The following is a 27,461-nucleotide window of genomic DNA, read 5'->3' on the forward strand; positions in this document are numbered from 1 at the left end:
CAACACCATGAGGCCCAACAGAGCAAATCAAATAGGCAAGGCAAGAAACTAAAAGGAGAAGGCGAAAAAGTAAAGAGTCAACAAAAGGCCAATAACAGGACAATAATGTCAGTACATATCAGTTATAACCATCAATGTCAATGGCCTCAACTCACCAATCAAGAGAAATAGACTGGCAGAATGTAATAAGAAGCAAAATCCAACAATATGTTGTATACAAGAAATACACCTAGTGCAAAAAGAAGCCCATAGACTGAAAGGATGGAAAACAATTCTCCATGTGACAGGAGCCCAGAAGAAAAGCAGGTGAAGCAATCTTATTTGCAGACAAAGTAAATTTCAAACCAAAACTGATTCTAGTATTATAGATGTAGGACAGTACTGTATCATACCTCTGTGAATGTAAAATATCTTGTACCTGCTTTATGATATGTAGTAGTGACCGTGCTTTATCAGAGCTATTTTTAATAGTTACTCTAGAATGTTCTCTCTCCAGATGATGATTAAAATGCTAATAAAAAAATAGTGCCAGGTACCACAACAGCAGCAGAACTTTGACTACAGGAGCAGGAAGCAACTTAAATATGTCCAGGGACCATTTTCATCTTCAGAATTAAGGATGATTTTAATTTTACATCATTGACTTCTCTTTTACTTTCCTTTTTAGTTTTATTTTAGGATTCCCTATTTTTAATGTTCATACAGAGATTTCTTTAACTGAAATACTGAATAGTTTCTCTGGTGTGAAAAACTATAATAGTACACAGGATCCTAATGAGATAATTAATAATGTGAAATAGGAAGTAAAGGGCTAAAGGTGTAGGGAAAGTGGGAAGTGTGGGGGAAAGGTAATAAGGGAGAGGAAAAAAATATGAGAAAATGAGAAAATGAAATAAAGTGTTTGTAAATTGTGAGGTGAGGAGGGGGTGAAGGGAGGGCAGGGACAAGGGGAAAAATGAGAATCAAGACCTATCATGTAAAGGTACAGGATTCAATTTTTTTAAAAAGTCAAAGAATATATTTTTGTGTCTCACACAGATAAACTGGGTACCAGAGTAGATCTTGATATTCTCAACCTAATGAACCTACCCAATGGAAAACGTGAATTTGTCATGGAAATCATGAACAAAGCACAGTTGTAAAGTGTGGGACACTCATTCAGTATAAAGGCAAACAAGAAGCGGGGCGTGGTGGCACACGCCTGTAATCCCAGCACTTGGGAGGCTGAGGCAGGAGGATCGCTGGGAGTTCGAGACCAGCCTGGGCTACATAGTGAGTTCCAGGTCAGACTCAACTACATAGTGAGAAGCTGTTTCAAAAAACAAACAAACAAACAAACAAAGGCAAACAAGAGTGGTGGAAATCACCCAAGTGCCAAAAGCACATGTTGATGTGTTCAAGTCTGTATCAAAATTTAAAACATTTAATACAAACAACCTATAGATTTATCTTGAAGTTGTTAAAAGACAGCAGGAATAGAATGCCTCTGACATAGAAATCACTGTGTATCCAAAGATGTAGGATGGAGGCCTTGAATGTCATTCAGTTAGAAACCATAGTAGGGGCTGTGATTAAAGTTTTGAGAATTCCGTAGGTAATAAGTTCATGGGAGGATGGCATGGCAAACGAGAGGGTAAGGTGTTATTTAACCTCTGAGTGCCTGATGATTGTAACTCTCAGGGCTTGCACTGAGTGATCTGTGCGGCTCCACAGTGAGGAAACCCCAACCCATGGAGTCTGAGTGGGCCCCAGCCTGTGTCCTTGGAGGTTGTGCAGCCTAACAGTGACTCCCTTCCCATAACAGGAGGCTGGCAGGGCCCGGGATGACAGTTATCATAGCCAAGACCTCGTTGTAGGTTTCCAAGAGGGATATGGCCAGGTGGGCATCTGAGTAGCCTCCCTCTTGGGGGGGTCTCACCCTTTGTCCATTGTGGTTTCGTTCAAGGGCACACAACATACATGTAGGAAGTCAGGATGGGGTTCAGTCAGTCGAAACATGCAGTCCTGGAATGTATGCTAGAAATTTTTAAAAGGGCTTTAATGGAGATTGTGGGATCAAGATGAAACTGTCCAAACTAAGAACCTTCTGTGAAAAAACTGGCCTAAACTTAATCCCAGCTGGCTTTCAGAGGGGACCTTTAATGTCAAAACTTGTTTGCCAGCTCTGGAATGTCATCATGGGATGCTCTGGCCATCCTGATCAATTAGATGGGTAGATTTACTTCTTTGTGCCTCAGTTTCTTCATTTATAAAATGGGGTTAATGCAGTACCTACCTTAAGAGTTGCTGGATAAATAAATGAGTTCATATACAAAACATATGAGGTACTAAAGCTTGCACAGACTAAATGACTAATCAATATTAGTTCTATTGGCAGGATTCCAGCTCTCCATTGCCTCTATGTATTCTGAGTGAAATTTATCCAGCAACCATCTACCTTTCTGCTGATACTCCTCCATGAAAGGCACTAGGTAGATTCCAAACTAGTCACATTTGACTTTATTCTCAATTCCCTTGCCACTCTGCAAGGAGAAACCTAACATTTAGAATTGCTACTATTACTTTTTACTTCCATCTGCAATAAGGTTAAAGTTTTTATTTTTATTCATTTAACAATCGGCATACCTATTATGAGTGTCAAGTGATTTCTATTCTAATCTTTTGTCCTTCAGGTATGCTTTCTACAATTGATCTAGAAAGGACAATATTTGAAGTTAATTAGCAATCTGTTGATAGAAAATGAAAAGAAGATCCCTCTAAGTTATTACAATAGTCTCAAAAGATAGGAGAGAAAATAAGACTGCTATAGTTTGGACCTAAAATGTCTCCCCACAGACTGGGGCTTTTGGAAAATGAATGGATCATGAGGACTAAATCAGTGGATCAATCCATTGGTCAATTCATAATTGAACAGTATTATCAAGAAGTGATGGAAACTTAGGGAGCTAAAGGGAGTGGCTCATGGGGGTGTGACCTTCTGGGAATATATCTTGTCCCTGGCTCTTTCCTTCTGAATCCTTCCCTCTTTTTCACTGCTTCTCGGTTGCCATATAGAGAGAAGCTTCCCTCTGCCACACCCTTCTGCCATGTTTCTGCTTTACCACCGGACTAAAAGTGACGGAGCCAGCTAACCTTGGACTGAAGTTCATAAAACTAAGCCCAAGTAAATTTTTCCTTCTTTAAGTTACTTATCTCAGATATTTCTTCACAGTGATGGAAAACTGACGTAAGAGACCACTAAAAAATATCTAAAGCTGGACATAGTGGCACATACAGCTACTTGGGAACCTGGGGCACAAAGATTGAGTTTGAGGTCAGCTTGAGTGACTTACTGAGACTCTGTCAAAGAAAAAAAGGAAGAAAGGTAAAAGAAAGAAGGAAAGATACAAGGATAGGAAGGAAAAACGCCCTATGTATGCATTAACTCTCTCAAGATTACCAAATTTACCAGTTCGATTGTGGTTGCAAAAGGGGTTCATAAGTAGTGGTTTCAAAGCTTTGGACTGAGAAAAATGGTGCAAGCTATCCAGCCCAAGGTTCAAAGCATTAATCACTCTTGCCTATCTCCCAGCACTACACATATATGTTTTCTGAATGTTACTAGAATAGGTGGCATCTATTAATACTGCATTTAGTTTCTGACTTTGAGTATCAAATATTTTTTTTCAAATGTTAAATAATTGACTTAAGAGGTTTTTCTTTCTCATGGAAATTTAGTCATTATTGTTTTGTTATTGTTGTTTTGTTTTGTTTGGTACTGGGGATCGAACTCAGGACCTTGTGCTTGTAAGGCAGGCACAGTGCTACTGAGCTAAATCCCCAGCCCAGTCATTATTGTTTCTGGAGCTCATTTTCACTTCTGAGTCAAAACAGTTTCCCAGTGTCAGGGGCTGACAGAGGATGACACTGCACAGGGAACCACACACCAAGACTTACAGATACCACAGAGACAGGCCTTTCCCTTAAGCCACATAATGATATGCAAAAAAATGGATGATACCAAAGTATTTATTGTAAATGTAGTGACAAATATGCTGAGAGTAATCATTAAAAAGGAACTAGAAAATTACACATGTTGAAAGTATGTGCTTCTTTCCTGTCACCTTTAGGTTATGGCTAGTACTAACATTTTAGGTAAAACACTTAATAGTATGGTCCATTTTCACGATTGTATTTTCATCTTAATTTTAAATTTCAGTATCAATTATTCTCTGTCTTTATCAGTTCTGTAATGATCTGTAGAATCTTGTCATCTGAGTGAAAGAAAAAAAAAAAAACCATAAATGAATACAACACTGATTCTTCCCCCTGCCCCTTTTGGTATCAGGGATGGAACTCAGGACCTTGTGCTTGCAAGGCAGGTGCCACTGAGCTAAATCCCAGGCCCTATTTTCTAATGTACACACATCAAAAACTTCATTAATGAAATACTTCATTAAAAGATTTTCTTAAAGTCTTAATACCAGCAATATTCACTATAATACTAGAGATACCTATAAAATATTATTTTTCACCTAAAATATTATGTTAATTATTGTTATGCCCATTTTAACAGTGTTAGCATTCTGAGAAAAAGTCAGCAGTTGAGTATGTACAGGCTAAGGCCCAAAAAAGGTTATATGATATAAACTGTTACTTCTTTATGAGGAATACTTTCTTTAATAATTCCATTAAGACAAGACGTTTCCCAACTTTTTCACCTGGCTGACATAATGAAGGCTCTCTTAAGTCTTGCACATTCTTCAGAGTACGGCAGAATTTCCAAAGAATGGGCAAGGAACAACTGTTATCAGTTTTTACATGTTCAATCCAAAGAGAGCAAAACATTCTAACAGGGAAGTGCTATTGGAGAGGTGTCAATGGGGACGTGAGAGGCCTCTCTACACAACAAAGGGATCAAACACCAATTGATCAGACAAACACAGAAGCAAGGTGGTATTATTTGCCAAGATGGTATCCTTAACAGTTGTTTCTACCTCTAAACAGCTGCTCTGAAACAGTCACTTCCTGAAAAATCTCTTAACCACTTTTTCAAAAAGTTGTAATTATCAGGGCTACAAGACTGAACTACTACATTTATACTGGTTTCAATGCTACTGGTTTGCAATGGGCATTCTGACAACAGGGCCTGTAGTTGTCAATCCGTTTAAAAAAAGAAAAAAAGGAAAGGGGAAAGAGATCATTTGTTCGAAGTGGAACAATGGCATTTCTAGAAAGAATCATAAGTTTTAATCTGAGGAAGATACCGTAAGAAAGCATAAGAGCAACTACAGTTACTTTTCAAAATTTTGAGAGTCAATCACAATTTTTCTTATGGTAAGCCCAGAAACAGAGGACACTAATGGATTTTATCTTCCTTTCCAAGCCCAAAACAACTGCTTTTTCTTTTATAGCAAACAGAAACACTAAAATTATTTTAAAATTTATTTAAAAGTTAATTTATTCATTTAAAAGATGAGGTTCAACCTGTCCTTTATATACTGCAATTCTAATGCACAAAATTCCTTAAGAAGCCCATAAGCCTTAATGTTTAGATTATATTGAAATCTGATCTAAGTTTCTAGTGGTCCAAGAAAATTAATGTAGTTCAATGTATATGCATTCAAAAATTAGTTATACAAATGGACACAGAGTGTGAGTCTTTAGGGTAGGAGCACTTATAAGCAGCTTCCCAATCTGCCTGGGTGTGAGAATTAACTGGGGATACTTTCTCAAATATAATCACAATGAACCCTCTGATCAAGTGTTAAAACGATTAAAAGCAGAAAAGCCAAACTGAAGTGCTTCATGATGTGATGCAATGGGGAGAATATAGCACCAATCAGAAAATATTTTCCTAAAACTTGATTCTAATCAAGCCTGTAGGTACAAGTGACTATAGTAGTAGCTTACAGGAAATTTGGGAAATAAAGAATTTGTTCAATCAAAGCCTAAGGATGCAACCAACCAAATTCTAAATGTGGGACATTCTATCAGAAAAAGAAACCACTCAAAAATAATAAACATTTAAAAAGGGGGAGGGTAGTAGAAAGTGTCACAGAATAAAAAGCTAAGAATAATCATAATAATAATATGACCATAGGCTTCACCTAAAGAGAAAATTAGTATGTCTGGGACAGTGCTTTGGGTCTTATTTTTTCAACTGTTAGAATGATTTTGATGATTTGGCAAGTTGGAGAAACACTGTCCCAGGTTAACTGGAAACTCAGGTGTCTATTTCAGATTGCTGTTGAACAATAATGTATTTATTTTACACAGATAATAATTTTGGATAAATCAGAAAAGCAGTATGGAAAAAACACACTGTAATAAACCTCAGAAAGTTGCCAATTTTTTAAAAAAATTACCAAAACTGTAATGTAGTTTAGTAGGATGGTAATAATTAGCAAAGTTCATGCTCAAAGTTATTATCCCCTTCTGTGGAATAGCCAGGAGTTTAGAAGCAAAACAGAAGAGAAAGTAGTAAACTAAAATAATCATAAGAGAATACTTTAGTTGTAAATACTGTAATTACACATCTGAGATTGATGGAATTTAGCATAAAATATTTTATTAAAATTTTTGGCCCCTTTTATCTGCCTGCCTACTGGTATTGAACTTGAGATCCTCCTGATTCAGCCTCCCAAGTAGCTAGGATTACAGGTGTGTACCACTATACCTTGCAAAATAATTTTTAATCACAAATAATTTGAGTTTAATGTGCTACTGTACATTTAATGTTAAGAACTTCTGAAATTAATCTTAAAAACTCAGGTTTTCTAGGCATTAATGCATATATGTATATATATATATGTGTGTGTATGTATACACACAAAGTACACATATACACATATACTCTCTTTCACCTGTATTACACAGTTAAATACTTACTTTCAAGGGACATCTTTGGATTTTCAAGCTTTTGTCTTAAAACAGAGTCAATGAGAACTCTTAGCTGCTTGAAAATGACAGCTATCTTTACAGGGGCCTATTGAGAGGAGTCAACAAAATGGACAAAGTTAATTCACGTATTATGAATGTATTTAAATAAATCAAGGAAAGCATGTATCTTACATCTTACCCCCTTAGTTAATCTTGATTTTTAACATACAGCACAATGGGGTAAAATATAGGCAAATTATTCCTGGAAGCTAAGCTGTACAAATCTCTTAATTTCCTTTCAAAATTTTCTATCTCCAGAAAAAAGCAACTATTGTTCCAATAACTTTACTCTTACATAAACTCCGTTAGTCATGACTGAAGTTTTGGGGAAGGAAATTTTTTAACAGCCCTATTGAAGTATAACTTACAAACCATAAATGTACGCTTATTGCTAAGGGTCTCCTTTTGATTTTTGTTTTTTTGAGACAGGGTCTTGCTTTGTAGTGCAGGCTGGTCTTAAACTCACTATGTAGCCCAGGCTGGTCTTGAAACTCACAGCTATCCTCCTGCCTCCGCTTCCTAAGTGCTGGGGTTAAAGGTATGTGCCAACACACCCAGCTTATGGGCCTTAATTTCAATAATTTTTAGTAGATGTATAGAGTTGTACAAGCATTACCAACCCAGTTAGAATAGCTCCACCAATCCAGCTTCTCTGCATGAACCATCTACTGTCAACTTTTTAAAGTTGCATGGAAAATTCACCTCTCCAGCCCTAGGCACATAGCTATCAAGGTATAGCATAACAGAATGCATTTATATTTGCTTAATTTAAACTAATCAATATTGATAGGGTTACAGAGAAATATCACCAGAAATAAACAGCTTGGTGTAATTTATCCAAAGAATCTGGCAGCATGTATTAAAGACTATGAATCTGGTCTTGTATGGGTGGCCAGATGTAGTAGAATAAGCACGTATTTGGGGACTGATAAAATCCTAGGCTTAAATTTTACTCTGCTAGTAAACAACCAGTGTAATTTAGGAAAGTTGTTTAATTTTTTACTGTGCTTGAGTGACTCTTATAGAAAGAAATTTGTAAAAATCATCTAACAAAGTTGTTAGGATATTATGTTGGATAATGCACAGAAAATTAGTATCAATGTACCTAATACATGGCAAATTATAACTGTTACTGATAATATATTTTGATTTTTAAATTTAACATTTAAAACCATAAAGACAAGATAAAAATGTCTTCTACTTTAAGTTATTATAGGAAGAGAGTATACCAACGTCCAATTTAAAAAACTAATGGTATTAGAAGCTGAAAATTTGTACGTAACCAGTAAAACCAGTTGTACCTGAAAATAGATCCAGCCATCAACGGAAAGAAGACGTTCTCGGTGCTGAACTTCTATATCACCACCAAAGAGTAAAACTGGAAAAGGAGTTATTAGAGTTGTTTCCCTCAAATACACTCTGCCATATCTTATCTACATAAAGAAAAAAAAAAAAGAAAAAACTTCAAAGTCTAAGAACATATATGCTTTGCCTATAAATGTATCTAGTTATAAGCAATTTCATAATGCTAATGATATTAAATAACTATGATAAAACAAAGTTATTAAGTTTCAAGTTTCTGGTTTCTACATCAATGGTCAGCTAGTGAGTAATTTTCCATGTTTCACATTTAAGTTTGATAATGTTGGGAGCTTTCAATCCAGTGCTTGAAATTGTAGATCCTGGTTATTTTAAGAAATATAATGGAAGAATTTTTTAATAAAGGGAAGAGAAATATATTGTATTTTGATTGATGTATTCTCTTCTCATACTGCCTTAAAAATGGGTCAATATGAGATAAGTAACAAAATACCCAAAATATGAAGCATAGAATATGCCATGTTTTTTCTGGTGGGGGGGGTACCGAGGATCAAACTTGGGCCCTTGTGCTTCTGAGGCAGGCACCGGAACCACTGAGCTAAATCCCCGGCCCTTTGCTATCTTTTGCCATAAGTTCAAGAAAATGGAGTAGAAATACAGCTATAATTTAAAAAGTTGATTGTTTTAACTGTAGTCAATATTTGCTATTAAATTATCTTTGGTGATACTGTGACTCAAACTATTGCCAAATCACCCATAGTTCTCTGCATCCAACATGTCTCTTATCTGCAAATGGAACATACAACATATCTTTTTCCCTTCTGAGATAATACCTTTTAGTGAAATACTCAGGAAATTAATGTATTATTATTAACCAACATCTATTTACTGTGATTATCTTTATTTCAAGTAGAAAAAGTGATCATCAGAGCAGAAAGCTTACTAATTTTCTTTAGTAAATCTACATGCTTCTGGATTTCACATATAAACAAATATGATCAGTGCAATTTGAGAACTAAATAGAATACCCATTGGGGCTTCCCAACTTGTTATGAATGACTTCTAGACTAAGGTCCTGAAATTAAGAATGAATACTTTACCTTCTCCTGATATAAAAGCCATCCAGAAGTTTGTAAATCACGATTTACTGAGGATGGATGTACTTGTGCCTTGCCTTGGGCTGTCTCCACAATGCAAGCCAATTTTTCTGTAATATCCACTGACTTCATATAGATTATTTTCCCCACGTTGTCATACAGTCCTGCAGCCAATACAGCTTTAAGAAGGGCAATTTCTTGGAAAGAGAGTGTCTGTGAGGCTCTGTTTCCTTCCCAGCTGGTAGATGTTATAGAAGATGAAAATCCTGCTGCTTTAACCAACTTTATTAATTCCTGCTTTACATCCTAGATTGGTTTTTGTTGAAAAGACATAATCATAATTAATTAAAATCCAGAAACTTCCAAAAACATTATAATTTACATTACTGTTTCCTATAAGAAAGAGAGAAGGATGTTATTTAGTTGATTGTGGCCCTCCAATTAAGCTACAGCAGACAAAAAAACAAACAAAAAAACACACTGGAAGAGTGAGCTCTTCTCACTACCGTAAGACTTTAGATGTCATAGAACACAAGAATATCTATGAGAACAATAACAATGTCTGACTGAATGCCTTGGCTCTCAGTATTATTCTTTTTTGAATTTATTTCTTATTAATGTAGTTTTAAAGACTCTTTTTCTGACAGTATTATGTAATTTTTAGCGTGGGTAGATGGGAGTGTCACCTGTATGTTACTGTACAGCTGACATGTATTTTTTGTCTAGTTTATTACCGTAGTAGTTTCATGCTATGTATGTACCATAACCAATCTATTGCCTATGAGAAACATGTAAGATAATGTATTTACAGCCATTGTTACAAGTTTAAAATGTATTTTTCTCTTGTTTTATATGTATGTTATATAACATTAAAAAAAATCTTTTGATTGAGAAAAGGATACAAAATGCAAAATCCACAAATAACTGAAAATTGCCAATTGTTTTGTAGTACTTTTTTATACTGGGTGTCTTGTCTTTTTTGGCCTTTCAGTTAGCTAATGAATGAATACATTAGACACTTTTGGGTTTTAGATGGGATTTTACATAGCTTGCATTTGAATTCTTTGGTTCTTTGCTGTTTCTATTAACCCATAGCATTATTTTACTTTATTTTTTGTAGTACCGGGGATCAAACACGGGTCCTTGTGCTTGTGAGGCAGGCCACCGAACTGCTGAGCTAAATCCCCGGCTATAGCGTTATTTTAATAAAGGTTGTAATATCAACCTGCAAAAAAAAATATGTCTGAAAACATTTTCATCCACCATTTTTACTTCAGTAGTGCTCACCCCTACCCACTGGACACTCAATGATAATCACATAGAGAACAGCACTGGGAAAGAATTACAAAGGAATCTAGACTGTAGGTGGCTTCTTTATTTGTCTCTGGGAATCTCACCTTAATTTCATTAGGAACTATAAAAAAGTTTATGGAAATTTCATTTAATCTAAAATTGTGGGCAAAAATATTTTTCTACCTTTAATATTGCCAATCAGCTAAACTACTATAAGAAGGACAAACATTCAAAAGTCCACAAGATACAAGTGATTAAAAGGTGATGTTTACATTTAGGATATTCTTTAAGCTTTTGGTTTGAGGCTTAGCAGAGGCTCTGATTCCAGGGGAAGTAAGACCAAACTCATAGCTGCTATAACACCACAGAGTTGGCAAATAAATCTAAAACTTTGTAGGTCAGGAAAGGTGAAGAAAAAGCTCAGAGCAAGAAGCAGGTGAAGGCAATATGGAGGTTTTAGGAAAGACAAGACAAAAGAGAAAGGGCTAAATTGGAGAAATGGTCTGGACACCTTTGGTGACCAGAATCCCAACTAACTGGGATTTTTACATATTGAATCTTAGTTACTTGGCCTAGCAGTACATTACCAGAATGTAGAAAACTCCATAGGACCTCATTTCTAAATATACCTCGTTTAAAAAAAAAAAACCTAATTAAGAAAAAAAAAATGAATGGAGTAACTACAGAGACTTAGGGACATATCAACCAAATTTAATGTGTGAACCTTGTTAGCTCATGATTTGAACTGCCTACAAAACATTTATGAGCTCATTGGGATATTTAAACATTGTATATTTGATATTAAGGAATCTTTTAAAAGCTGTGATAACGTTAAAGGAAAAAGAAGAGTCCTATAATTTAGAGATAACACAATGATCTGATACCTTGGACTTGCATAAAAAAAATCCAGAGAACAGAAAACAAGATTGACTATATGTTGATAGTTATAGAAGTAGTAAATTATAGTAGTCTACTTTTTAGTATGTTTGAAATTTTCCATATTTAAAGTAAAATAACAATTTTCAGAGTTGAGAAGAACATAAATTAATCTCCTTTGACATTTTTCCCTAAATGTGGAACTATACTTAAAGAGATTAACTATCTTGATTTTCAAGGTAGTGGTATTTCTATAAAAATCATGCTGCCTTTTTTGGTCATTTGCTGAATATGTAATGATTGTTAAGTACTGTTTTATTTATTTTTTTGTTTTGTTTTGTTTCGTTTTTGGTACCGGGAATTGAACTCGGGTCCCTGCGCTTGCAAGGCAGGCCACCGAACCACTGAGCTAAATCCCTGGCCCTTAAGTACTGTTTTAAATCACTGTGTAACATATACAGGTTACTTGTTAGAAGAAACAAAAATTAAAAGCTTATTAATTCAACAATTGTTTAAATATGTCAAGCATTATCTATTCTAGGTATTCTTTTTTCTAAAATAAATCTATTACAGTTATCCATCTAGAACTAGAAAGGTACACTGATTTACCTCCAGAGTTAACAGGGATGTTCTATTAAGAAAGTTCCTCCGACAGTATGTGATTTCAGAACGATAGCCTCCTTCTTGCCGTGCTTTCTTCCATCTAGACAAAATGTTAATAAATGAATAAAGTTCACCATATTTTCTTCCCAAGCTCTTTTTTTTTTTTCAGAGATGATAACCAAAGAAAAATTTAAATTATAATTATTTAAAGAGAAGGGTCTTGCTTGCTACAACAGCTATATTATACAAGCATTTTAACTGCAATAATTTTTGTTTATGAATAACAATTTAAACTACTTTAACTACTAGAAATACATGCATTATCAGTATATAGTTCCTATGGAGCACATAACTATGAATCTTTAACATACACCTTGAGAGATGAAAAAATAAATCTTAAATGTATCATTTTAATGACAAAGATAATTTTTTAAAAGTAAATAACCCAAGGTTAATGGCTTATTGATAACACCCAGATTCTTTACCCTAGATATGCATTGTAGATTGTAAGGTGGTCTGAATCTGCTATAGCCAAAGCTGATTTTGCAAGATCCGCTTCATCTTTTCGACCAATTGGTGTGATAAAAGGAGACTTCTCTGTCATAACTGCTGCCAGTGTTGCCTATCCATAAATAAACAAATAAATTTTCATTAGAAGTATACACTGAAAAGCCGGGCATGCTGGTATATGTCTATAATCCTAGCACTTGGGGGGGAGGAGAGAGGCAGAAGGATTGTGATACGTTTGAGGACATTCTGGACTACACAGTGAGTTCAAGGCCAGCCTGAACTACATAGAAACCTACTCAAAAAAAAACAAAAAAAACAAAAAAAGATAAATAATTAAAAAAATAAAAGTACATATTGACAGTTGATTTGTAAAATAAAGCAATGACCATAATTTAAGTTGCCCATATTTACCATAGCTAACATATTTTTAAGTAGTTACTTTAATTTTGTCTTATGCTCTATAATAACGTGTTATTTATTTTTATAGCATCTCTGTGAGGCAAAGAAGTAATGGCACCAGAATCAGGAAAAAAAAAAGTAAAACAAACTGAAAATGACTATACATGATTTATAGTCTGTCCTGTAGATAGACACAATCTCAGAATCCCAGCTCAGTTATCTTGACTCCTAGACTGATGACTTTCCATTGACTGTAATGCTATTTAAAAACAAGTTGGACTATACAATCACCTAATCGTTACAACTTTTCAGATAAACTATCATGGCAGAGGTTATTTTTTGAAGTTGCCATAATTTTTGGTGAGTATCTATTTCCCCCCACCTTTTTTTTTTTGCATTGCTGAGGATCAAGTCCAGGGCCTCATGCATGCTAGCCCCACAGATACTTTTACTAGGGACTAGAATAATAAACTGTCCTCTTTTTCTTATGGTTTGAACAGCCTTGATTTGAACCCAGAGAAGGCCTCAGCTGATAAAATTGGAGAGGTGGAATGGCGTTATAGGAATATATACCCAGAAATTCAGACAGATGTAAAGAAATTGTTAATTCTGAAATAATTTGAGAAAAGAGAACTCTGATAATTACTGGGTCAGAGAGTGAACCCAGATAAAAGAAAGTTTTTATTCTACTTCTCAAAGTCTGTGGTGTCTTAAAACTTCCTTAAGGCCAGGAGTGATGGTGCATGCCTGTAATCTCAGCACTTAGAAGGCAGAGGCAGGACGATCATCTCATGTTTGAGGCCAGCCCAGATTACACAAGGAGCTCAAGGTGAGCCTGAACTATAGCAAGACGTTGTCTTAAAACAAAACAAAACAAAACAAAACCCTTAAGAAGTAGCTAGTACATATTTAATTTAAAAAAGTGTTTCAAGTGGGTTGTTTGATGGCAAAAGTCTAGATAAGCCAAACTCACTAAACTATATCTATAGTATCTTTAAGTAAATGGGCAAATAGATTTTCAAGTATATAAATATAAAAAGTTAAATGTATATTAAAAAATCCTAAGTATTTAGGTCCCTTGGGTTTTAATGTTAGTATAGGCATTCTATTTGAAATATTTTAAATTACAAATAAAAATTGTTTCTCAACTTAAGACAGCTTCCCTGTCAAGTGACTTTTAAAGTAAAGTAGCAGCAGCAGCATTTCTCTTACCACTGGATCGAGGCAGCCAAATATGGCACCAAAAATAAGCATCTTCCCAATTTTGACATTCACGGGTAAAGCTGCAAGGTGTTGGCCCAATGGAGTCAGTTTAGGCTCATTTAGTTCACAAGCTCCAATTTTTCGAAGTAAATTCATTGCATTGCTGATTACTTGAAGCTGAGGAGGATCTAAAGCTTTGGAGAGGAAATCTTCAGGAGAACCAAGATTACATTTCTACATAGGGAAAAAGAATGATAAAATTGATATATAATCAGAAAGAAGTAACACTACCCAAAAATATAGCACTAGAACTAAATTTTGAGTTCAGCAAGATCTTGAGCTAAGAGTAAATGTGTAATACAATCCTATTATAGCAGGGCGAGTACGTATTTGTTTGGGGATAGAGGTGGGCATGATGATGAGATCTTCCAGTCCATCTTTTTTGTTTCTTCATTATTGACTTTTATACAGTCAAAAAGAAGAATGTTATAAAACCTATCAGCTTAGGGTTTCTCAACCTCAGCATCACTCATATTTGCGGCTGGATAATTCTGTTTTAGGGAGTGTAATGTTAAATGTTCAGCAGCATCTCTCATCTCTACCCACCAGATAACACCAGTAGTATTTACGCCTTGTCCAATTAGAACTAAAATGTCTCCAGACAATGCCACCTGTCTCCTGATAGGCAATACTACATGTAGTTGAGAATTCCTGATTAGGTTATGAGGCTGTATTTTAATTTATAAAGTATGAGTGTCTATGGCAAAATCAAAGCACAGTGTATTTACTTATGAAATGATGGGGAAGGGCATATCTTAAAGAAGAGTTAAATATTGAAAAATCTACATCAACATTAAGTACAGATTAAGTTTACATCTTCTGCATTTTTTTCTAACAAGAAATATGAGTGAAAGAGTCATCTGAGTTCCTGTGAGACTACCATAATATGAAGACATAATTCCTCCAGAGGTACACGCAAAATTTCAGGAACAGAATAGTCCATAAAGCTTTCAAATCTGAAAAAGAAGACAATACCTTGTCAAGAATGCCACCTAGTACTGATCTGTGACTTACAAATTTTCAGTGCTATGGCATACCTTTCTCTTGTGTACAATCGGAAACAGAAGCCATCTCTAACCCGCCCAGCTCTCCCCTGGCGTTGCAGAGCACTAGCTTTACTGATGAAAGTCTCCACCAAAGAACTCATCTGACTGCTTTCATGGTACCTGAAGGAATGTTTTAGGAAAGAATATGTAGATTATTGACTTACACCAAAACTGCAAAACTGTGAAAATATTTAACTTTTAAATCTCATTTCCTATTTAAATAATTTAGCAAACATTCCATACTAAATCTCATACTACCAAATTAAAAGCTATGGGACAAGGAAAAAATCTTGAACTTGACCTATCTCAAACTAATCTGACCAAGGAATATTCAATATAATTTTTACAAGCTACAAATACATCCTAGAAATGTTTCCTCTGAAGGTACAATCAATAATTCACCTTCAATTGGATACTAATTTTTTTTTTGCTGTATTTCTTAATATTGGAAATAATGTACATAGATTTTTAAACAGTGCTATAGGTGGCCTCTCCTATTTATGTAAGATAAAGTAGTAATTTTTTTGTTGGAGGTTCAGTTAAGGTTACTTGTTATGTTCTAGTTGTTCCATTAGTTACTTTTGATTAGGAAAATTTCATTTTCCCCATTTACATATAAGGAGCCAAATGATTAGAAAGGTTATATTTTACCCAAGCTTACAGATCAGAAATTTAAATGTAGCTCTGACCCCACAACCTATGCTCTTTTATTATAATCTCATAAATAATTCTATTAAGTAATTTATTTTACACAAAAAACCCTAAATATTTGTGCACTTTTCTAAATGTTACAGTCCAGTGGGATTTCTTATGGTAAAACCCATGATATGAAATTCTGATGTTTATTCTAGGATATTAGAGGATTTGGGAAGAATCAAGACATTTGGAATTTTTCCCTATACGATTCTATAATTCCTTCTGAGATTTCAAGAGCTTCAAACTTCCCAAGTGAAAAACGTTTTGATTTAGTAATAAACTCAAACTTACTTATTTTCTTTTGTTCTTCCAGTGTCAATTACAAACACAACATCTGGAATAGTGATACCCGTCTCTGCAATATTTGTTGCTAAAACAATCTGAAAAGAAACAAAAAGCTAAAATTTTTATACAACTTCCAGCAATATAGCATCATTTAAACTTTAGTTATGGGCTGATGAATTTTTAAAAGTCAATTTTAATATTATTCACAAAATTTACAAAATTATTACCATGTAATTTTAATTTGCTGTAATCAATTTTACCTCTTCAACTTGTTAAATGGACTGATGTTACAGATTTTTATTACAAGAAAAATATTTCCACTAATTCTAATCAGTAATCTTAAACATTTTAGAAAAAGATGTAAAACTATGTCTGAGAATGGAAGACAGGTCAGCAAAACTCTTCATAAATTAAAAATATATAGCACATTACTGGGAACTGGGTTGCTGTCCTGGCTGTTATTTCTTAGGTTGGATAAGTCACTTTACCTCTGGGCCTTAATTACCTCAGCTGCACATCAGGAGGTGGAAACATAAGGTTTCTTAGGTCTATCTAGCTCTAAAATTCTTAACAATGATGACTGATAGTGCAACCTGCTTCACTTTTTATATTGTTGTTAAATCCCTGGAGATAAACATTTAAGAAATTCTAGGTCAATTCCAGGAAACATTGTTTTATTTCAGTACTGAATAATACCTTTTGTTATTCATTTACTTTAAGAAATAGAACCCAGGTTATTAAGAGCTAAATGAGACCTATGTGATAATTGCTTTTCAGTAGTGTTTAAACTTCTTTCTTTTTCTTTTTGTTAAAAGGTAGCCCTTGGGCCAGGGATTTGGCTCAGTGATTCCACTGCCTGCTTTGCAAGCACAAGGGCCTGAGTTCGATCCCTGGTACCAAAAAAAAAAGGGTAGTCCTTTCTATTTATCTTTTTCAGTACTGGGGGTACTGGGGATTGAACCTTGTGCTTGGGAGGCAGATGTGGTGCCACTGAGCTACATCCCCTTCCCTGAGAACTCCTTTCTAAAAAAAAAAAAAAAAGAAAACAAACCTAACAGGGAAGAACAAATGCTATCAAAGCATAGTATCAGGATCCCAGAGTTCACCAAGACCATTTAGAAAAGCATCAATTTAATTCAACCCCATTTAAAGAGAAAAGTGAGGCTGAACAGATGCCAAAGGCTATACAGATAGTGGTAGTTCAGAGACTAGAACCCAGGCTTCCTGCTTTCTAGGCAGGGCCTTTTCTGGTGGCTCTGTGTTCCCACAGTTCCTACACTGTGCTTTTTCCTCCTTCTGAACTAAGCACCTCTTCATTCAAAGCCCTAAACAGAAAACATAATAAAATACTTAGAATAGTTCCATAACCCCAATAGTCTATGTATTGTAAAAATAATTAGGAGTGAACTGCCTACAGAACAAAAATCCTCCCAAGAGTCAAATACCTCCAGATATCCAATTTCCTTCATAACACCTCTTGGGAAAAAGTAGTGAATCATTTTAACAAGCAACAATCATGCCATATTTTTTAACAGTCACCCCCGAAAAAAGTCTAATCCTTTAAATAGCACATAATATAAATATAGAAATGACTGAGTTTTAATATTGGGTTTACTTCTGATTATATTAAGCTGCACAGCATTTGGAATCTGCCATGCTTTGTACAGCACTTATTCATGAAAACTCTTGTAATGCATTTTTACCTTCCTGACTCCTGGAGGAGGAAGTGTGAATGCTGCAGCTTGATCTTGAGTTGAAAGAATAGAATGCAGAGCTATCACTTTATATCTGAAAGTTAAAATCATAGTTCTTAGCAAGAGTTTCTCTTTAGAAGACACTGCAAAGAATAACAAAATTTATTTGCACATAGAAAGCAACTTTAAAATTATGAAATATTTAAAAACAAATTCACAGAATAGTCTTACAGAAACCCCATATATACCCAAAGCAGAAAGAAAAAAATTAATATGAATATACTATAGATTGAGTATCCCCTTCCTGAGAAGCATTTCTGATTTTGCAGCATACCGAATTTTAACTTTTATTTATTTTTTTATCTTTTTTTTTTTTTGGTACCTGGGATCAAACTTGGGTCCTTGCACTTGTGAGGCAGGCGGTGGCACCACTGAGCTAAATCTCTGGCTATTTTCTTTTTTATCTTTATTAAATTTATTGGTACATTTTAGGTATACAGTACAGTTACATTCATCATTTGGGATCTTGTACCTTTATATGACTTATCTCAGTTCTTATTTTTCTGCATTCCCCAGCCCTCCCTTTAGCCCCCTCCACCCTTCCCTGTTTATGGACATTGTTTCCATGTTTTTCCTTTTCACATATTTTTACTTTTCCTTTTTTACCTTTCCCTCACCCCTCCCATTCTACTCTTTTAGACTTTTCTTCCTATTATACAATATCAATTATACATTTTGATCCTTATTTATAATTTTACTTTTTCACATCAGAGAAACTTTGGTATTTACACATGTGTGACTTATTAATTTCACTTAAGAGTAATATGCATGTAGATAGCTATAAATCTCTCTAGTTTCTTGTTCTTTATGGCTGAGTAGTACTCTATTTTATAAACAAAACACCACATCTTCTTTATCCAGTCTCCAGTTGATGGGCAATTGGGCTGTTTCCAAATTTAGTTATTATAAACTGTGCCACTATAAACATGGGTGAACATATATTGCTGTGGCATGATACTTTTAATTCATTTGGGAAGATACCCAGCAGGGGAATAGCTGGGTCAAATGGAACCTCTAATCCTAGTTGTTTGAGGTATCTCCATAATGATTTTCACAGTGGTTGCACCAGTCTGCACTCCCACCAACAATGAAGGAAGGGTCCTTTCTCCCCACAACCCCGCCAAGCATGTTACTGGTTGATTTCTTGATAGTAGCCATTCTTACTGGGGTGAGACAGAATCTCACTTTTATTAGGGATCCTCAACCTGTATATGAAATCTAGGGTTTAAAAATTTTTAAAAATACTTGAATATTAATGGGATAACCAGGCCAGGGATTTAGCTCAGTGACACCACACCTGCCTTGCAAGCGCAAGGTCCTGAGTTCGATCCCTAATACCAAAAAGAAAAATGAATAAGTAAATGGGACAACCATGATAGCATTAATAAACTATATCAGAATAGTTAAATAGCTGATTCAATATGTATGGATGAAAACCTGAAACCTTGTTGGTGTTTTGCAAGATTTCCATTGTGTTTATGGGGAAGTCACCATTTTATGCTTAGCCACAAGATTCTTGCTGCTCTAACACTGAGCTACCCATTTTATTTTTGTTTTGAGACATGGTCTCTTTAAGTCGTCCAGGTAGGACTCAAACTTGCTATTCTCCAGCCTCCCTAAATGCTGAGATTAATGGGTATCAGCAACCAGGCCAAGCTTCTGCTTAATCATATTAAGAGAATAGAACATGCAGATATAGTATCTAAAAACTTTTCACTAGATAAAATGCTATCATAGAAATGTTACAAAACATAAAACCTCTGTATACCATGGAAAATTGTAACTAAAGGTAAGAAGACTCTGAATACTATAATATAGTATATTAAATGTGCCCTCCTACCATCACCGTACCAGGGATCGAACTCAGGACCTTGTGCTTGAGAGGCAGGTACAAGGCCACTGAGCTAAATCCCTTGCCCTTAAATATTTTCTATTTTAAAATTATCAGGAATATAGCAAAGACTTGTAGTTACCGTTCAGAATAAAATCTTCTATCATTTGATATGAGATCATATAATTGTTGAATATGAGCAAGGCCTGGTAAAAAGATCAATACTGCTCCTTCAATATTTCTGAATTGAGGACTTTTGTCTAAAATTGAAAAAATGATAAAATACTCAAAATAAGAAACAGCATATGAAATATTAATAAAACACCTCCAGCTACTAGAAATGTTTTATCAATCAGACACATATTAAAAATAGAAATATACCTAGATACACAAGAAGTTCCAAAAGAAGATCCAGGTTGATTTTATGAGGATTCATGTAGAGAATAGCATGCTGAGTATGGTTGCTATACCTTTGGTAAAATGGACTTAAATCAGTGCCTGCTCCAGTCTGAACTGGCATGTATTCCTAGAAGAAACCAAACAAGAACATATAACATTAAGAGTTTTTAGAAAAAGGAAAGGAAAAAAGGAAGTATTTGCAAGCATTCAAATCTATATTTTTTTTCAATTACCATTATTTTGTTAAAATATGCAAGTGTACAATTTTGAAAGTAGAAAAAGTATAAAAAGGTTAAGTATGTCTATAATTTTATCTAGCTCTTACATACAGCAAGACCTATTATCTTAATATGTTAACATTAACAGAAGAACTATACAAAACCATGGTAATTGTATACGTTTTACTTGCTGGCAATTAAAAAGCAGACAAGGCAAGAGAGGTCATAACTTTAAGTAAGGTAGTGTATACCTGCCTCATTCCTTCTAATAGTCTACTCTGGCTACCAAGTTCCAGTTATCGCTTTTGAAAGGTACACACAAACACACACACACACTCTCTTCTCTTTGGTTTGTGAGATTTTAGGTTTTGCTTTCTTGGTTTATTTCGTTAAATAAAAGATAAAGTAACCTCTGCCTGGACCCTCTTGACCACCTATGGCAATGAGACAACAAACAAAAAATCACTACATTTACTCTACAATAAATGATATTGCTATGAAACTATTACAAAAGTTCCTTCTTATTTATATGGTTCTTGATTTTATACATGTATCTATATGGACCAGAATATGTAGGAAGGTGATTAGAACATCACAAAGTCTACAGGTTATGAAACAAATACTAAAGAAATGGCCCGTTAAATTTGCTGTACTTGTACTGTTTCCTCTTCGACTAAATTCCACTCAAATCCACTGTGTTAGCCATATGATTTTTTTAAAAACCCATATAATTTAAAAAGTCTTGTGGCAAGTTATACTCTGGATAACATTCATACTATTTTGTTTTTTACCTGGTATTTTATAACCCCAGCTTTGCTTGTAACATTAATGGTTATTTCTTCTTCCTCCTCCAGAAATTTCTGACAATATTCTGAGTCTTTCTCAAGTACAAATCCTGTTTCTTCAATTATATCTTCAAGATGAAAAACCTGCATAGAGTAAGGCATACAAATGGATAAAACCAAATTCATTTCAGTAAATATATATTTTTTTGGTACCAGGGATTGAGCTCAGGACCTTGTGCTTGCGAGGCAGGCACAGTGCCACTGAGCTAAACCCCTGGTGCCAGTAAATATTATTTTAAAGAGAACAGGGAATTCACCAAACTAATTTAGAAGATTATGAGAAAAAAACATTTTAGTATTTGTTGGAAATGAAGAACTTGGTTGACATAGATGGGTCTGCTGCTAAAGTCTCAGGAGAAATTACATTATACATATATTTTAAATGTAAAAGTGGTTAACAGAGTTAGACTGAGATAAAAAGCATTAAAAATAGAAACAAAGCTTTGAATAGAGCCTTACATTTGAAAAAGTAGGGCCAGGGATTTAGCTCAGTGGTTCAGTGGCCTGCCTTGCAAGCACAAGGACCCGAGTTCGATCCCCGGTACAAAAAGAAAAAGTAAAAAAGGGGTTCCTTATTGCCAGGTAACCACTCTCAACTTGGCCATAACGATTTTGATGTGAACATGTTTCATGTCCTGTAACCCTCAGGTCTGTCGTCAGAACTTTCCTTTCCTCCCTATCAATCCTTACGTAAAGCAGCACCAGAATGTGATTCTCATGGCCATCCTTGTACTCTCTGGACTTGTAGAATCCTGGGAATAGTTCTGGGCTCAGACTATAAGGATCTATTTTCTGGGGAAACTGGTGTAAATGCAACTTCTCACACATGTGCATAACAACTACTTACCTCAACAGGGTAACTTCTTCCTGAAATTCTGAGAATAGGACAATGTGTGAAATACGTAGAAAACTTTTCGCTGTCCACAGTAGCACTCATTAGAATCAAGTGTAGATCAGAACGTTTCTGTAAAATTTCCTTCAAGATACTTAGTAGGAAATCTGACTGGACACTTCTTTCATGAACCTAATGCAAAGGTACAAAAATTAACCATATATATAAGGTCTAATAAGAGGATTAAATAATTTGACACTCAAATCTACTAAAAGTTCATCAGTATTTAAGGATACACTCAGTACATGTGGAGGGAGGGATTTGTATGTTTTAAATAAGGCAGAGTTCAGAATTAAGAATAAAGTCATTCTTTAAAATTAAAGCCAATGAAAATCAACATATATTTAATATCATTACTCACAATAACAGAACTCTACCATAAGAGATGGTTTGAAAATCAGACCAGATGTGGCTGACAGGATTAGGTTATCTCTCAAATGTAACTCCTAATCTCTGCCACTAATATAAAACTATTCTCTAACCACTATATAAGACAGACAATTTATCTTCTATGAAGATAAAAGGGAGCAGATTAGGTGGAATCTGTCAGGGTAACTATCACTCTCCAAAGTGGGTGGGAAAGGGGTTTTATGCCCTTCCAACACATGCATTTCAGGGAAGAGAACTGTAAACCTACTAGAAAGCACAGACAAGGTACACTGTCAGAACTTAACAAATACCTGCTGAATGTATGAGTCTATCTTCTAATTTTCTGTACTATGACTTATTTCTGTCCCTTTTTATTTTATAACACAATGAAGGTAGCATACGACGATAAAGTACATCAAGATAACAAAGTAGGTTTCATCATTCATTTGCTGGGAAGGGTGGCAGTAGGTAAGGAAGTGTTCAGGACCTGAAACTGATTACTTGGGTTCAATTCTTAGCTTAGCCACTTAGAAGTAAGATTTTGGCAAAGTTACTTAAATATCTTCTTCTATAAAAGGAAAATACAAATAACAAAAACTTCACAGAGTTGTTTTAACAATCAAATGAGATGATGCAAAGCCTTAAAACAGAGCATACAAAATTATAAGTACTTGGGCCAGGGATTTGGCTCAGTGGTTCCGGTCCCTGCCTCGCAAGCACAAGGACCTGAGTTTGATCCCCGGTATCAAAAAATAAAAAAACAAAATTATAAGTACTTGAGGCCAGGGATGTAGCTCAGTGGTTCCACCGCCTGCCTCACAAGTGCAAGGACCTGCGTTCGATCCCTGGTACCAAAAAAAAAAAAAAAAAAAAAAAAAAAAAAAAAAAGAAAAGAAAAAGAAAAAGAAAATTATAAGTACTTAGCACTGTTAGCTCCTGAGGATTTAAAGCTACCAAGGACGGTTCTCTTCATTTGAGAGTTCTCAGTCCAGTAAGAGATACTGTACAGGATGGCTTCAAATTACATATGATGAGTAGCTAAACCAGGTCATCAGGAAGGCTACCAAGAGAAACTGCCAATGATACTGAGAAATGAAGGATGAATTTGAAAAAGAAAAGAAGATACCTGATGAGAATGGGAGGAAAAAGTGTTTAGATCGAGGGATATACATGTGTATAAAATCATGATGAATGCATGAGGCCCTGGGTTCTATCCCCATCACCCTCCAAAACCAACTAATCAAACAAAAATAATCATAGCAGAAAGGGGATCCTAACATATTTGAGGAATATGAAAACAAAACAATGACTTGAGCATGGGATAGGAGATGGACAAGACAGTAAAAAGCTGGAGAGGTACTTAGTAAGACCTTGTAAACCATACTGAGTTGAGACTTTAATCCTGCTGAACTAAGGAGTCATTAGGATAGATTAAAACATTTTAAAATAGGAAAACACCATGGTCTGAGTTTTATTTTTTTTTATTTTTATTTTTTTCAGCTTTAATTGAGTTTATTGGTACATTTTAGGGATACAGTACAGTTACATTCATTGTTGGGATCATGTACCTCTACATGACAAGTCTTGATTCTCATTTTTTCCCCTTACCTCTGCCCTCCCTTCACCCCCTCCTCCCCTCCCCATCTACAAACACTTTATTTTCATCTTTTCATTCTCTCACATTTTTTCTTTTCCCTTTTTACTCTTCCCCTACCCGTCCCACCTTCCCTACACCTTTAGCTCCTTTCTTCCCATTTCTAAATGTCAGTAATCTTATTAGAATCTTATGTATCGTTGCAGATTATTCACACCAGGGAAACTATTCTGAGTTTTATTTTTAAAAGAATAACTATGGCTATAATGTGGAGAATTTCATCATGAGAGGTTAAATTGGGCATAGTAGCATAATCCTGTAATCTCACTACTCAAGAGTCTGAGGCAGTATGGCCACAAGTTTGAGGCCAGCCTGTGCTACATACTGAGTTCAAGGTTAGCCTGAACTATTGTACACAATGAGACTCTGTCTCAATTAAAAAAAAAAAACAAATAAAAAATGATTCATGAGAGGCTTTTACAATAATTAAAGGCACTGGTAGATAATCTAATTGTATACTAAGTATCTAGACTCTCAGGAACTTCAAATTCATCATTTTCAAAACTCGTCTCCCCTCCCTGCTGATTCCTTCCTTCTCTCTTCTAAATCTCAGTGAATGACCTCCACAGTCACCTAGTCAAACCACCAAAGCAAAACACCAAAGATTTCTTGCTTCTCTCTGCCATATTCCCTAAATCCAATAGTTTGTTATGTTCATTCTGCCTTTCTCAAATTCATTCACTTTTCTCCAAATTTACTCTGATGGTTTTACCAGGTGGCTGTGGGTATCGTTCAATGAAATTAAGACGAGGCGAAGAGACACAAGTTACAAGTACTGAGCAGGGAGGAGAGATGCTGAAGTCTGGAAATGCTAATTCCTAATACTGAGAGTGTCTAGTTGGCAGGTGGATATTTATGTCTGAAGGTCAGGAAAGAGATCTCCTGATTATGATACTGATCTGGAAAACTTCATCAAATATATGGTTCATTTATATAGATAAGAATTAAAAAGAAAAACTAAGAACATAAAGCAGAGTTAATAAAAATGTATACTACTGCTGGGCATGGTGGCGCACGCCTGTTATCCCAGCACTCTGGAGGCTGATGCAGGAGGATCACTGTGAGTTTGAGACCAGTCCAGGTCAGCCTCAACTACATAGTGAGACCCTGTCTCCAAAAGCCCACCCCCCAAAAAAAGGTATACTACTAAATTTACTTGGAAAACAAAAGCTTCTTAAATTTACTTGGTCTAGATGGTCAAAAAATTTATGGGTATGGTGGCACACACCTATAATCCCAGCACTCGGGAGGCTGAGGTAAGAGGATTACTGTTTTAGCAGCCAGGGCTACATAGTGAATTTGAGACCAGAGTGGACTACATCTCGAGACTCTGTCTTAAAAAACACACATACACAACCCCTCAAAAAAACCTAAAACAAAACAAAACAAAAAATTTAGCTGTAAGCATACCAGAGGCCAGCAAGAAAAGCTACTTAATTCACCTACTGATTATAAGCTAAAGCAAATTGCATAATTCCTACTAGGAGCATTATCTCACACATCTTCACCAAAGAGTCCTTTATACTTTATACTGAACAACAATGTCCCAACATCTCTTATGTCCTCAGATGTAAAATAATTAATTTTACTGGGCTTCTTTTACTCCTACTGTACTAAGAGGACACCGTGAAGTTAATAATGAGCGATAGCTAATACCAAACTATCAGAATAGAGCTTCAGGAAATTGGTCTCATTTTTAAATTAGCATTCACCCTCATCTATATTTACCAGTAAATTTCCAGCTAATAATATGGGATTCTAAGAGAACTTGTGACAGACTGATACAAATATTTCAACTTACCTAGCAGTAAAAATTTCTCACAAGAAACAGATAGTATTTTGGCTCATACTGACCCTTGATAACACTGATAAAATCTAGGTCTGGGCCATGCAAAGCCATAATTGTGACACTTCCTGTCCTCTACATCCCATGTGTAACTTTACCACTGGATGAGAGGGGACCAATGGTACAACTTATTCCCTCATTAAGAAAAAAAAAAAAGACTCCTTGTGTAAAAATTAATTCCTATTATTCATCTATTACCAAAATATTAATTATTTAATAAATTGCCTCTTTGTCCCATAACAAGAAAACGGTTAAATAAATCATGAGATATTCAAAGCATAGCATATACTATATAAAGCTATTTAAAAATTCTGTTTTTACAGAATAGTTCCTCTAGTGTGAGAAACTGAAGTGTAAATAAGGACTAAAATGTATAATAGATAATGTGAAATAGGAAGAAAAGGGCTAAAGGTGTAGGGGAAGTGGGAAGGGAAGGGAAAAGGAAATAAGGTAAAAGAAAAAACATGAGAAAATGAAAAAATGGAAATAAAGTTTTTGTAAAAGGGGAAGGGAGGAAGGGGTGAGGAAGGGAGGGCAGGGATATGGGGAAAAACTGAGAACCAAGACCTGTCATGTAAAGGTACAAGAGCCCAATGATAAATGTAATTGTACTGTATACCTAAAATGTACCAATAAATTCAATGAGGAAATAAAAATAAATAAATAAAATAAAAATTATGTTTTTGTAGAATATCTAATGATGGGAATTACAAAATAACCAGACATACTAAATATATATACATAAATACATGAATTAAATATTAACATTGTTCTTCCTGAACTATGAGATTATAGAAATTTTTTTTCTATTCTAAAATATTTCCTAAACAAAAGGAAAATAGCTAAATAATCCACATTTAGTCTATTAATTAAAATGAATAAACTTTTCGCTTCTGCTTCCTGAACTTAGTGAATTAACATTCATAAAAACCTTAATAGAAATGGTATATAAATTTTCTTAAAAAGTTATACACATGCAAATTAATTTACAAGACAAGGCTAGTGCCACTTAGAATAACTGTAATGTGGAACTAGGCATAATTCAATTTAAGTGTGCGTTCAAATTTGATTTGGTATATCAGAAGATACACCAGATATACTCAGAAGTATACCACAGAGAAAAATGACATCAAATGGTATTTTTTTTGTCTCTTGTAAAAGAGTTAAAGCAGCTCCTTTATACCTAACTATAGTAGTTGAAAGGAAGTACACTAGTAAAAAAGCACAGAATTGTACCAGAATGTCTGGAATTGAACTTTCAGATGCAGAACTTACTGGCTATGTGAATTTGGTAAGCTATTTGACCTCTACGTACTTTTTTTTTTTTTTTTTTTGGTTTTGGGG

The 27,461-nt window shown here is 34.9% G+C and overlaps 1 protein-coding gene across 2 annotated transcripts in view; it reads right to left on the minus strand.

Moving 5' to 3' along the window:
* Positions 1 to 3,990: 3,990 nt before the first annotated feature.
* Positions 3,991 to 27,461, minus strand: part of Dhx29 (DExH-box helicase 29) — a 48,692-nt gene continuing 25,221 nt past the window's right edge. Inside the window, exons 13-27 of one of the 2 annotated variants that reach the window (XM_019207836.2) lie at positions 22,204 to 22,380; positions 21,303 to 21,440; positions 20,276 to 20,420; positions 20,037 to 20,154; positions 18,013 to 18,097; positions 16,316 to 16,404; positions 15,320 to 15,448; positions 15,163 to 15,238; positions 14,232 to 14,456; positions 12,596 to 12,732; positions 12,117 to 12,210; positions 9,342 to 9,644; positions 8,223 to 8,354; positions 6,871 to 6,967; positions 3,991 to 4,253 (exon numbers count right to left, since the gene is read on the minus strand). In XM_019207836.2, the coding sequence (XP_019063381.1) occupies positions 4,201 to 4,253; positions 6,871 to 6,967; positions 8,223 to 8,354; positions 9,342 to 9,644; positions 12,117 to 12,210; positions 12,596 to 12,732; positions 14,232 to 14,456; positions 15,163 to 15,238; positions 15,320 to 15,448; positions 16,316 to 16,404; positions 18,013 to 18,097; positions 20,037 to 20,154; positions 20,276 to 20,420; positions 21,303 to 21,440; positions 22,204 to 22,380 (1,998 nt within the window). In that variant the 3' untranslated portion in view covers positions 3,991 to 4,200. The remainder of the gene's footprint in view (positions 4,254 to 6,870; positions 6,968 to 8,222; positions 8,355 to 9,341; positions 9,645 to 12,116; positions 12,211 to 12,595; positions 12,733 to 14,231; positions 14,457 to 15,162; positions 15,239 to 15,319; positions 15,449 to 16,315; positions 16,405 to 18,012; positions 18,098 to 20,036; positions 20,155 to 20,275; positions 20,421 to 21,302; positions 21,441 to 22,203; positions 22,381 to 27,461) is intronic. The other variant, XM_010626879.3, reaches the window with a different exon arrangement.

This window comes from Fukomys damarensis, unplaced genomic scaffold, assembly GCF_012274545.1.
Source record: "Fukomys damarensis isolate Sample0158 unplaced genomic scaffold, DMR_v1.0_HiC HiC_scaffold_1, whole genome shotgun sequence".
In the NCBI taxonomy this organism is placed as follows: domain Eukaryota; kingdom Metazoa; phylum Chordata; class Mammalia; order Rodentia; family Bathyergidae; genus Fukomys; species Fukomys damarensis.